The following is a 14232-nucleotide window of genomic DNA, read 5'->3' on the forward strand; positions in this document are numbered from 1 at the left end:
TGGTAGGTGTGGTAGGTGTTGAATTATTGTGTGGTAGGTGTGGAATTATTTGTAACCATTGGATTGTAATTATGGTGGCACAATCGTAGCCATTAATTTAGGAGGTGTCACTAGTATAAATAGGGGTGGAGTCTTTGAGTTTGTATCAAGTCAAGTTAAGGTGATAAATAAGAGTGAAGGTTCTTCCATAAGTTGTGTTTTTAGTCTTTGTCATTTCCTAAAAGTTTTTCCATTCCAACATGATTCTTGCGTTTCAAGCAAGAATCAAAACTTACTCTTAGATATGTAAGTTGAAAGTTGAGGTGTTGCTTGTATAAAAAATTTAACACAGATCAAAAACTCGTCAGTTAGTGATTTTTTACACAAATGTAGTTTATCATACATTTTAAGACCTTTCAGTGTGAATATCTATCAATAACCTATATTTTTTACAACAAAACTCATTAACTTGAGTTTGTGTTAACTTACGCAAGTATTGTAACATAACTATTAAATTGAGGGGTATTTAATTTGATTTTTTAAGTCATAAATTCTATAAAGATTTTTTCATGCATATCGAACGCATAAATTTGAGTGGTGTGTATGTTTGAAAGGACATCTAAATACATGCCACCCAATTTTTATATATTTATGTATCAAACATATAAACTTACATATTTATATATAAACCTAACAAGTGACTTACATGGATACTCCACAGTTCTTATGCATTTATATATCTAATCTCAACAAGTGCGTATTCAACCCTAAACCATTAATTATTAGGCACTGCATATATACCACCTAATTTGGAGTAAAATAGATAACACCTAAACATTATATAAAACGTAAAAATCAATGAATTGAGTGTAATGCATCCAAATATCATAATAATAACAAATTATAAATTCTAAATACGATGATAATGTGATAAAAATGAGATATATCCCAAAAATTTTAAAAAATCAAATGAAGATTTTGAAATTTCCCAAAAACCCTAAAATCCCAAAAATCAAAAATCTAATAGAAAAAAGTAAAAAAAAAAAACTTCATGAATAGCAAAAATTGAGTGTATCTTTGATTCGAGGAAGAAATGCAAAAAACTATAAGAGTTTTGGGAAAATTTGAGGAGGGCGTCCGAGAGCTTGTGGGCAGGTTGAGGAGGAAAATGAGGGTCAGGATGTCGATTCAATATAGTAAACTTAATCGATAGAATTTTAATGGCCTTTACTATTGGATTCAATTAAATTAAGAATCAACGGGTTGTGTCTGTCGATAATCTGTCAAAAGTTATGTCCGTCGACTTTTATCGATTTTCTCGTCGATAATAACCGATGGCTTGATGACTGATGGTTATTTTACCGATTTCCTTAAACTTTTCTGTAGTGGACATTCAATAGAACTTAGAACTTAAAATTTACCTTTGTGCAGGTATTCTTTAGCCCTTACTGATTTGGTCTGGCCTTATATGCCATATATTTAAATATGCCATTACATTAGTGACGGTTTTTTGTTCTCCAATGTGAATGATGGTGATTTAGTACCTATTTTGTTTCCCTTTTGTTACCTTCCAAGCACATTGATAGTGGTTTACAATTTTTCTATAGTTCGTTGTCCAATGAAGAACAAGTTTCTTCTCAAATTGGTTTATTTAATATAAATATGGAACATTTTATAGACTATTGATTTAAAGAAGAATAGGACTTAATTAACGCCAATATTTGTGTCTCATATAGACTATTCACACTGAGTATCAAGCATATTAAATATTTTTCACAACACCATTTATTATCTCTTTCATTAGCTTTTCTTATCTTTCTATATTAATTCATTATATGATCAAGCTGGCCACTATAGCAACACTCAATCTAGATACATAACACTTATTGTTATTATTTATTATATAAATGATGCATCTTCACCATAATAAAACTCCCTAGTATCCTCTTAGACAATGAGATTTCTAAAATCACTTAGCTTCATGGCAAATAATCTATAAGAAATACTAAAAATTGTTACAATGACATTCATAACTCCTGGAAAATAATGAGAGCGGCATGGATCATATTCAAATTAATGGAAAGAAAAAGAGAAAGCATGTCAAATATAACAAAAATATAATTTTTTCAGCATAATTTTAACCACCTTAGCCAAATTCTAGGACAATATCTAATGTTAATTAATGCTGATGAATATTACTACACTAATGCATCGATTTTTGTGTCATTTAGTAATAATTAAGCTATTAATAATACATAATTAATGTGTGTGTGTGAGTTTCTGTATGTGAGAGAGAAATAACATATCGATATTATATGTTGCTAACAATATATAAGTTATAGGAAAACAAAACGAAAGTTTTTTAAAATTTTCTATTTTTAAAACAATAATATTCATTTTTTGTTTATTGGTTTAGTTTTAATAATTTATTTAACTATACAAACCAAAAAATTGAAATTTAACTGAAATTTCTTATTACATTTTAGAGGCATTTACATACATACCACCCAATTCCTATGTATTTATATATACTATCATTTAAACTCCACTTTTTACATTTATAACAACCAAAGCCTTCATGTCACATAGAAAAAGTCATCATTTTAAATTTTAAAAAGTGAAATACATCTTCTTCATGCATATGTAAGGTCGCATTAATGTAAGAATTGATGTTTAGCTGTTAGATATACAAATACATCGGAATTAAGTGGTATATATGCAAATTTTCTTATATTTTTCATGACAGGCAAACTGAAAATATAAAATTTTATCATATATGCAACATTTAATTAAAACAATAAGTATTCATTAAAAATAATTGATATTATACACGTAAGATATGTAATTCATAAGGTTCGACCATAATCAAACTCAAGCAAGTATTTAATTTTTGGTTTATACATAACCGAAGTGTTGAAACTGAATTTAAATTGTTTTGATTCGTTCAATTTTATCAAAATTTTGATTGATTCAATTTTTGAATTTTGGATTTCGATTGCAATCAAATTGTACAAACCAATCCCATCCAAACCCTTACCGGACGATAGGTTTGTTGAAATGTAGAATGCCCAGCAGAACTTTTGCTAGGCTCATCTCTGGTAGAAATTTTCAATAGACTGACCTATCAAAATTTCTACCATAAATTTAACAATAAATCATTAACATCAATAATTACGTTGGTCTTTTCACTGGTTGTTTTTATAGAGGTTCAGACAACAAAATGTCAAAATTTTTATTTTTTTTTTAATTTGTATGACATTTCACTTTGCATTTTGATCATTTGTATCCCCATGACTTTATATCATACATTCAAAAGTTAATTCATGTGAGCTTAATTCATAAATTTATCCTATTTTACTTTCGTTCAACTACTTAAAGTTCTATAATCCTAATTTTGACTGTTTAGATGAACCACACAAATACTCAGTTTTATTGTATGTCTAAATTTATATGTCCTTGAAGCACATACTCACCATGTAGAGCGACTACGATTTGATGAGCATGATACAAAAAGAAGGATTTTTGAAACAAGGATCATACCATCTTACTCATTATTAATTACTTTTTTATAGAAGTAGATCACATGTTCAGGTAAATGAATGTTCAACACTTTTGGGAATAATCTCAAGGACAACTTTATAATTAGTTTAGATATAAATAAAAAAATTATTATGTAACATCAAGATCAACAAGAACTCTAGCTATAGAAGGTTTGCTAGGGAAAAGGAAATATCTATACGCAAAGATTTGCCAAATAATAAGGCTAAAGTATACACTATTATTTGGTTAAACATATGAACTAATTAAGGCGTGGAAATGAAATCTTGATTGTAATAATAAGAAGAGACTCAATAAATATATTAAAGTTCAAGATCCATTTCCCTCATCTTATGAAGCAACCCGCAGTATTTAAAATTCTATTAAAAAGTCAAGGTTTTAAAAATCAGATAAGACCATCTGGTTCAATCAGTTCGACAGTGAACCAGACATATAGTCAGTCTAGGTAACCTCAAGAAACATTTTCGCATTGTACATGTGAAAACTGATGTGAACTTTCAATCGAGCCAATAAACTGGTGAACCAGTCCCAATTATATAGAATCATCTAGTCCAAATTACCTATTTAATTATTTGAATTTCTTAATTAAATTATTAAATTTTTTTATGACTTAATTTTATAAATAATATTAACTCAAATATGTAATCATAAATTTGAACTCTTAAAAATAATAACTACTTTAAGTTTAATCAATTTAATTTATTATATTCCCACCACCCTAAGCTCAATATGTAAACTTATTTTTTATACAGAAACTTTGATATTTTAAATTTTCTTCATGGCGTGGGACTTAAACATTTTGAGTTTTGAGATATGAGTTGAGTTACAAAAATGAAGAACTAATGGGATGCGAAGCATTAAATGAGCTGCATAATGCAGAAATTTTATAATAAAATTTTATACTTTTAAATTTATTACATTATAAACTCTTTATTCTTATAAATTATTATAAATTATACAATTATTATAATTTGTATTCCTACAACAATTTATTTTATATTTATGTAAAAATAATATTTTTTTTCTAATTAATTATATTTAATATATATTAACAAAGTCATTGTCAGGTCCCAAGCGCCAGATGTGAAAAATAGAGAGTTGCGTTAGGCAGTCGACAACCAGCGTAAAAGTTGTCAAAAAATCATGACATGAATACTTGTGATCATTATGTAAATGTTAGGGCGTTCCCTGTAAGCGACGTGTTGTAAGATCTGAATATTGTGAAAATTGTGTAAGGTGTAGTGTCAAATAAACAAAGGTTCTCACATTACGTGCGGATGCGAGTAAAGATTGAACTCGAGTAAAGTGTATTAAAGATAAAATTCAAAAATATTTTTCTTAGAAAAAGATTTTCAATGTAGGTGGGTAAGTTATTTTTATAAACTTTTTAAAGAAGTTTTTGAAGATACAATCAACTTTACTGATTTTAGTATCATTAATAATAATTTTTTTTTTTATCATCGCATTAGTAAAAAAGAAGTTAGTGATGGTTTAAAGAAAATCACGGGTGGCAAGTCTGTAGGACCTGATGATATCCCAATTGATGTGTGAAAATATATAAGAGACGTGGTAGTTTCTTGACTTACTAAACTCTTTAATATTATTTTGAAAACTAAAAAGATGTCTTAGGAATGGAGGAAGAGTATTTTAGTTCTCATTTTTAAGAATAAAGGGGATGCACAAGAGTGTGCAAATTATCAAGAAATTAAGTTGATGTGTTATACTTTAAATTTATGGGATAGAGTAATTGAACATAGGTTAAGACGTATTACAAAGATTTCTTATAATCAATTTGGATTTATGTCGAGCAGGTCGACTTGGATTCTATACATTTACTGAGAGGTTTGACGGAGAAGTTCAAAGATTATTATCTTTGTATCTATGTATGATTTTTATTAATTCAGAAAAAGCTTCCAATGAGGTTCCAAGAGATACCCTCTGGAGAGCTCTTGAGAAGAAAGGTATTGATACGACTAATATTCAAGTCATTAAAGAAATTTATGTTAGAGTTGTTACTTGTGTTCAAACAGAAGGTGGATTGACCAAATATTTTCCTATTTCTGTTGGATTACATCAGTGATCGACTTTAAGCCAATATCACTTTAGAATCGGCTTTAAGCCCATTTCTTTTTTGCTTTAGTTATGGATGCTCTTACTAGACATTCATGAGAGGATGTACCTTGGTGTATGCTTTTTTGCTGATGACATCCTTCTCGTAGATAAGACGAGAAAGAAAGCTCAGGAAAAACTGGAATTATGAAGGTCTACATTGGAGTCTAAAGGCCTTCATTCGAGTAGAACTAAAACTGAATACATTGAATGTAATTTTAGTAGTAGTAGTTCTAGTGACAGAATTATAAGTATGGGTGAATAAATTACAAAAAGGTGTGAATGATTTAGATATCTCAGGTTTATTGTTCAAAGTGATGGTGATATAGATGGGAATGTTATTAGTAGAAATCAAGTTGGTTGGTTGAAGCGGAGGAATGCTTGGTTGAAGGGTTGAAGCGGAGGAATGCTTCAAGCTTATCGTGTGATAGCAAAGTACGACTTAGACTAAAAGAAAAATTTTATAAGATGGAAGTGAGACATGTAATGCCTATGGCACTGAATATGTTGGCTTTAAGAGAGAAGCATAAAACCAGGTTAAGTGTTAATGATTAGGTAGATGAGTGGCTTTACACCTAGAGACAAATGTGAAGTGAATATATTCGTGATAGGATTGGTGTAGCTCTAGTGACGGACAAAATTAGAGAGCCATCTTAAATGGTTTGGTCACATTAAATGTCGACCATCTGATGATCTGATTAAGAGACTAGATGTTTAGATTCAACTTATGTTAAGAAATGCAGAGCTAGGCCTAGGAAGACTTGGGCAAATTGTATAAAAATTGATCTTAATTTATTATAATTAAATGAAAATATGACACTTAATGGGAGGCAATGGAGAAAACGGATTCATGTCGCCGACCCAACTTAATGGTGTTGTTGTTGTAATTATATTTAATATATATAAATATATATATCTTTATTTAAAATACATCTGCAATTATATCAGAATGAGTTATATATTAAATTCTAAATTTATAATTATTAAAGATATTACTTCTGTTCAAGTTTAATTTATTTTTTATCACATAATTATCATATAATTATATAATTGCATCATTTAAATAATATTAAAATAATTTCAATATTTATTATATCATCTCTTTCAACTCCCAGATCAACCCCCATTAAAACTTTTAAGCCTTGAGTTATTTATTAAATTCTAAATTTATAATTATTAAAGATGTTATTTGTGCTCAGGCTTTATTTATTTTTATCACATATTTATCATATATTTATAGAATTGTGTCATTTAAATCATATTAAAATAATTTTAATATTTATTACATCATCCAATTCAACACCCGATTAAATTTTTAATTTTTGAGTCTCTATTTTTTTAGTTCAACAGCCAATTAATTCAGTATTGACAACCTTAGAAAAAAAAATACACTGCATAATCTTCTAGTTTGTCAAACTCTCTTGAACACCAGCACCCCTTGTTGCTGGGGGTATGACATATAAGGATTTACACGAAAGGATTCCAATGATTAAGTGAAAAGAATCATTATCTCATTGAAAACGGGTATGTAAAAGAAATAAATTATTTAGAACACTAGATCATGAGAGGTGGTTATAATACTTGGGCAGCACCCATTGGTGTGGCGAAGCAATTTTAAACCACGGCCAACACTAGCATAAAGGCATGATAGAGACCAAATTGTAGCTGCATAATGGCGGAAGTACCATAGATCAAGGCAATTGAGATCCAATATTTAGGAATTGACAACGCAAAGTGAGATAAGCTATACAAGTCAAAGATGGGGGCTCGACGACTGTAATGATGCATAAGGCAAAGCAATGGCTAGGATTGGACAATAAGAGGAAAAAATAAGCTACTAGATATAATGTCTCTGCACTTCATTAAAATTATTCAAATTAGAGTATAAACTCATTTTAAAATATAGAACTGTGTTAGCCTAAAATATAATAATCACATGTCCCATATTTAGCATTCATGTTTGTCGAGCTCTTTACATTCTTTTATCAATATTGTTTGCCTTAATATACAAGTGGACTCTGATTCAATGAGATTAAAGGCACTATCATGATGGTCTAATGCTAATAATTATTAATGTGGGAGAACAGATGCATGACACTCATCTTTTATAAGAAATCATATCTTATATAGTGCAATATGTTGACATAAATATCTACTGGAAACTAGACGTCATTCAATATCCTTTTTCGCAAAGTTTTTTGTCATAAAAACATCAGTAATTGAATTTATGAACCCAACAAGCAATTGCATTTCTTTTATTTCTATTTGCATAATAATATTCATGCCTCGCATGTCTCATTATATGTTATTTATATTATATTCTTATTTACATCACTTTTAATAACACCACTCAGACATTGCAAATAAATAAGATATATAGCTAAAAATGCAGTATATTAATGCAAATTTAGCAAATAAATTATCTAAACAATATTTTAATATAGTGTTTAAATCAGATTAAAAAAATTAGTTTTTTTTTTTTTTCAAAATAATATCATTAGAATAATCAACCAATCGCCCCTATCATCTCCATTTGTGTCTTCATTAAGTTCACTCTCCCCAATGATCAAACTTCAATGTTTATTCTCTTTATTTTTGCATCGCTCAAAGCACACATCTATCTCTAGAATTATAGAATGGCATCCATATTTCTCTTCGGTTTCTTTGAGCCATGAGGGATCCAACCATATGTGCTTTCTTGAGCAAAACTATAATGACATCTTGGGAGGCAAACTCTACCCAAACATGAAAATAGTCATTGCATCATAATTTTATGCATAAAAAGAAAAGAAGATAAAAAAGATTCCTAAACTATTTTTAAAGGGTCATTTTAGTCCCAAAATAGAAATTTGTCTGTTTATTTCACTATATCCTCAAATATGATCCAAACAATCCCTCTCTTGGATTATTTTGTATCAAATTGTAGAAGTATGCTATTTCAGATCAAATTTGAGCCATCAATGGACTCAATTGGGCACATTTAATATTTCGGGGATAAAAATACCCTCTGCATATAGTTTATGGACCACATTGACCATTTTCTATGCTTTAATAAAAATTAAGTGATTAGTGCATATATTGATTTAATTAATTAAAATAGAAATAAAAATAATTTATGGAGAAATTACTTAATTACAACAATTGAAGTAGCTTTTTTTATTTGCCACATGTGCCCTTCCTATGCTTTTTATTTATGAAATATTTTGACAAGTTTGACATTTCAAACTTTAGATTTTAAAATATGACTATTTGCGACAAAAAAAGTTCCATCAATTGCTAAAGGGAGTAAATTTGTAGCCAGACAACTAAAAAATGTATGAGTTGATCAATAGACAAGCTTAAGGGGTTATTCACATATCTTTTAATATGAATATTACCTTCAAGAGCTTAATGAAACCTTCTCATCAAGCTGCTTGAATGCACTATTGGATATGTATGAAAACCTTTCCTAGTCACCAATGTACATGTAAAGCGAAGATGTTTCAATCTCAAGATGTCTGAAGAAGCGTTGACCACTGATTGTATTAGTATTTTTAGCTCAATCATGAGATAGTGATTATTTTTATTATTATTAAAATAATAATACGTATTATTATTATTATTATTATACCATTTCATAAGTGATACCATTTCATAAGTGATACCATTTCAAGCGTTGACCACTGATTGTATTAGTATTTTTAGTTGAATCATGAGATTGTGATTATTATTATTATTATAAAAATAATAATAGGTATTATTATTATTATACCATTTCATATGTATCTTTTAGAACAAACATTATATATATATATATATATATATATATATAAATTTATAAATTAATAAATTTGTTTTGAATGAAGTGTAAAATTAGCTTCACCATTAACTCAACTAAAATTCAAATGCTGAATTAAATTTCAAATATTGAGTTGAGGCTAGCTATTTGATGGAACTTGACTGAACATCATGTCCTCCGTGTATGGAATAGAGCTACACAAAATCCTGCCGGTACACCAAATCCGATACGCTTCTGCAAACTAAGATTGCCATTTATTTGTATCAGAGTACTACCACTAACATTTCGAGCTGTGCATTTCCGAAACAGTACATTTTTTTTGGTGCTCCAACTTTATTATAATAACGCCTTCTCAGAGAAGAGAAATGCTTTTTATACCCACTTAATTTATAGATTTTCAACATCCTTAATTTATATCTCAAAAAAATTGGATATTTACCCACAACGTCTCTCTATACTGCTTCTTTTGTATGTTGCTTATAACATTCTACGTGAGAAATGTATACTATGTAATTCTGAACCCTAATTTAAGTTAGCTTTCGGCAGCCTGTATGCTAACTTCTATTTTTTTCTGGGGACTGAAGCACAGAAGCAAAGCCAAAATCATGTAAATCCAATGAAAAAGAACTACTTTTTAGTAAAAGGGCGCAGTAAACTGCATAGCGCCATTGGAAGCGCCTCCTCAGCTTCTTCTGTTATTTTCGGCAGCAAAAATAACGTCGTAGAAGTAATTTTCACACATGAAATAAGCACAAAAACTGAGATGCAACTCAAGAAAATGAGAAACATTTTAAAGATTCAATCCGAGTATTTTCAGTTCCGCCCATTCAAATAATGAAATTGTCATCTATCTTCTTTTTTCTATTACTTATTTTGAAGAGAAAAACAGAAAAATTTGGAAAAAAAAATCTTGAATCGCTCTAACCACATATTTCTGCCTATCGTCGCCCTCCCCGAGACTCCCACGTGCTGCAAGTACTACCTTGTCTGCCCTAACAACACACTGCGTGTTCTCCATCGGTACAATCCGCCTAAACCACAACAGCATCCTCTCGATCGAAGAACAAGAATGGCAAAAACCCTCACTATTAAAATGGAAAGAGAATGAACCAAACAAAAAGCCAGCAATTAAAAAAAAAAAAGAAAGAAATAGTCCTCCAGATATGCAGAACAAGTTAAAACTTCTAAAAAAAGAAAACAAACAAAAAACGCCAAATGATCCCATCCAAAAATGAAAAGGAGAGAAGTGATCAATCAATGCGAAACCCCTAAAAACAAAAACCCTAAAAAGCCGATCCGGGTTGGGGAGATCTTTTTCGACGCGATTAATGAGGGCTTTACTTTTTCGATATCGAGCTTTCAAATCAACCACAGAAACCTTAACCAGGAAGCCCAAAAATATTATTTATATCATTGAATGAGAGAGAGAAAGAACCTGGAACTCGCGAACTCGTAGAGCTTCCCGCGAGGAGAAAAGACGATCAGTCCAACCTCAGCATCGCAGAGCACTGATAACTCAAAAGCCTTTTTCAGCAACCCGTTCCTTCTCTTCGAAAACGTAACCTGCCGACTCGTCGGGTTCTCTATCCTCCTCATCTCCGTCCTTCCCCTCACCATGTTTGTCCGATGCAAACCCTCTGCAAACCGGAAAAAAGAAAGGTTAGGGATCGCAGATCCAACAGAGAAAACGAAGCTAGAAGGGATTATAAGCTGACCAGAAATAGAAACGATGAAGAAGAAGAGCTAAGAGCTAATCTGATAGAGCTCGCGGGGATTCCTCCTTCCTCCGGACCTCACCCGATTTCCGGGGCTGCAGCAGCAGGAGAAAGACAAAGGAAAATCCCAAAAACTGCTCTTTTCCGGCTAATCTCCTCTCCCCATCCCATTTTCGTCTTCCTCGGGGCCCTCCTGCAATTATACCATTGCTGTCTCTGGTTTAGCTAAAGCAGAATCGTAGGAAAACGGAAACCACACGAAAGCCCTCCGATCCTCAACAATACCATAAAAAAAGACAGCGGGTGGGAGAAAACCGGCCTCCGCTTTTATTTTCCCTCCCCCACTTCCGGTTTTTTCTCTCTCCAGGGAGCCAATGGCAGGACGAGACTGGACATTAGGTGGGGCCCGCATCAGTACGAGGGTTCCGCCTCCGCCAGGTACGCGTCCGTACAATGGGCCAGTGTGATTTCGACACGTTTTATGCGGACTGATCATCGCGATCGACGCTGGGGTGATGGGTCGCTTCGGGTCACGTGGCCCGCTACCTCCTCCTCCTAATATCAGTTATGATATTTATGTATGGAAATACTAAATCAAATATTATATCTAGATTTCAATAAAATCACATCATCTGAAGGACATGCAGAGTCACTCGTGTTATTTCACATTATTTAATTAATATTGTGGTATATTCATGTATTATTATATTTTAAGAATTGTCTCGGTGTTATAATAACACAATAAGTATCAATATCACCACAATAACATCTGAATAACACGAAATAACATATGAGGAATGTTCCTCTGTGTTACTGAGACGGATCATAAGAAAAAAAGTTTTTTTTTTCAGCTTCACGTTAAGGTGATTCATTAAACTTTGGAAATATCTCTACACTCCGGACATAATAAATTTTGAAATACTGTGTTATTTTAATTTAGGATGGGATTGTTTTTATAACATTATCGATAAATATAATTTATATATTAAATATTTTAAAGTATGATCATTGAAAAAATAGAAAATTTTAATAACGTATTTGTATTAATGAATTTTTATTATTTTAATTGTGTTTATAATTTTTAAATTAATTGATATTTTAATTTTATTAAAGGAAATGTGAGCTAGATTGTTTTGATTTAAATTTTATATAGATAGACTTTAACAGTACATTTTGAGATTGAAATTTTTCAAAGTTAAATAAAGGATCCCCTATAAGTCGATCTCAACAAACTTAAGATAGAATTAGAGCCTAAAAACAACGTACCAAACACCGCCTTAATGATATCATTAAAGCACCCATATGGGAAAAAAATAGCATATGATAAAAGAGATCACTATAGGACATCCAATGGAATATTTTAGATTCACGTTTTGTTTAAGAAGGTCACTACTAAAATTTATAATTAAAAACTCACTCTTTTCATGAAAAGAGGAATCCAAATTGCTTAGCACCAAGGCCTTAAAGACACTTGAGCTCCACCAACGTCAAACAATCATTGCTTGGTTGACGCTACCATTATCAGATTGATGGGCCACCATTGCTTGGCTACTGTCATCATAACCAAACTACCTTACTTCATGGTTGTCATTGTTGCTTATTCGCAACCACATTTATAAAACCACTGTAACTCGGTCGTTGTCATCGTCAAATCACCAACACTCAACCACTGTCACATTGAACCACGATCACGAAGCCATCGCGGTCCACATCAATCATTATTTCTCGATTGTCACTATTATCGTTGATGTTGTCTTCATCGAATTTCTATTGCTAGATTATCACTACCACACTGGACATCCATTACTCAACCAACATCGTTGTCATTAGACCATTGTCACGGTCTCCATCGTCAACGTCGAATCACTGACACTCTGTAGCCATTATATGACCATCTTCTCTCGATAGCCACCAAACCACCAATGTTTGATGTTACATCTATCATTAAACCACCAACCCAGTCTTTGTCATGATCACCTTCATGAAGTCATCATCACTATGTGGAATCACTAACACTTGGTTGTCTCGTCATTTAACTGTCATTTCCAATTACTACTACCACCAGTAAGCTACAATCAATTGGTCGTCATCAAACGTCACCAAACTGTCATGGTTAAACATTCATCGCCTAACTATCATCTCCATAGCCAAACATTCATCACTCACTCACTATCAATCATAGTCTGGTCTCCACGGTCATTATCAATCCTCCGTCACCCTATCGTTGTCATTTTCATTGGACCACTACAATATCAAGCCTTCGTTGCGAGGTTACAATAGTAATCGGTGGTGCTATCATCAAATCTTCATCATCTGACCTCTATCGTTGATCCTCCACCGTTATAGTTGGGTCATTGTCACCTCTTCAACATTATTTGTTGTTGTTCTATCAAATGTCAAATCAACAACCCCTTGCCCTTGTAACATTACCTTCCCCCGCCTAAAATAGAGACAAAGTTCTTATAACTTACATCCATATAATGGAATTATTTCAACCAGGCTAGTTCTATGGTGTGTTTTCTTCAGCTAATAAAATCCTATGCAGCTATGTGGACGTAGACAATTTGCCGAACCATGTAAATCTTGTGTCGTCCTTTTTTGGTGTGTTTTTCTCTATCTATTTTTTTGCTTTATTACCGTAGTTTTTCATAATAATTGGTATCAGAGCCCCGGTTCGGATCTGAGGAAGAACGATGGCCGGAGACGAAGTGAAGGTTTCAGGGATCGAGAAGTTCGACGGCACAGATTTTGGATACTGGAGGATGCAGATAGAGGATTACCTCTATGGGAAGAAACTTCATCTTCCACTACTGGGAAAACGACCGGAGAAGATGGAAGAGGCTGATTGGAATTTGTTGGATCGACGGGTTATGAGGGTTATTCGATTAACGTTATCAAGGTTCGTTGCTCACAATGTCATAAAGGAGAGGACGAAGACAGATCTTATGGCGGCTTTATCATGTATGTATGAAAAGCCATCGACGAATAATAAGGTGCACTTGATGAAAAAGTTATTCAACCTGAAGATGGCGGAAGGTGTGTCAGTTGTTCAACATTTGAATGATTTCAACACTATTACAAATCAATTATCGT

General features: G+C 31.9%; 1 protein-coding gene across 3 annotated transcripts in view; it reads right to left on the reverse strand.

The window, feature by feature from the left end:
* Positions 1 to 11494, reverse strand: part of LOC110033833 (MADS-box transcription factor 50-like) — a 40451-nt gene extending 28957 nt beyond the window's left edge. Inside the window, exons 1-2 of one of the 3 annotated variants that reach the window (XM_020737960.1) lie at positions 11140 to 11493; positions 10860 to 11061 (exon numbers count right to left, since the gene is read on the reverse strand). In XM_020737960.1, the coding sequence (XP_020593619.1) occupies positions 10860 to 11041 (182 nt within the window). In that variant the 5' untranslated portion in view covers positions 11042 to 11061; positions 11140 to 11493. Of the gene's footprint in view, positions 1 to 10859; positions 11062 to 11139 lie in introns of all 3 variants that reach the window. The other 2 variants (XM_020737952.1, XM_020737971.1) reach the window with 2 other exon arrangements.
* Between the last annotated feature and the right edge of the window lie 2738 nt (positions 11495 to 14232).

The sequence above is a fragment of the Phalaenopsis equestris genome, unplaced genomic scaffold (genome assembly GCF_001263595.1).
Source record: "Phalaenopsis equestris unplaced genomic scaffold, ASM126359v1 Scaffold000002, whole genome shotgun sequence".
Classification (NCBI taxonomy): domain Eukaryota; kingdom Viridiplantae; phylum Streptophyta; class Magnoliopsida; order Asparagales; family Orchidaceae; genus Phalaenopsis; species Phalaenopsis equestris.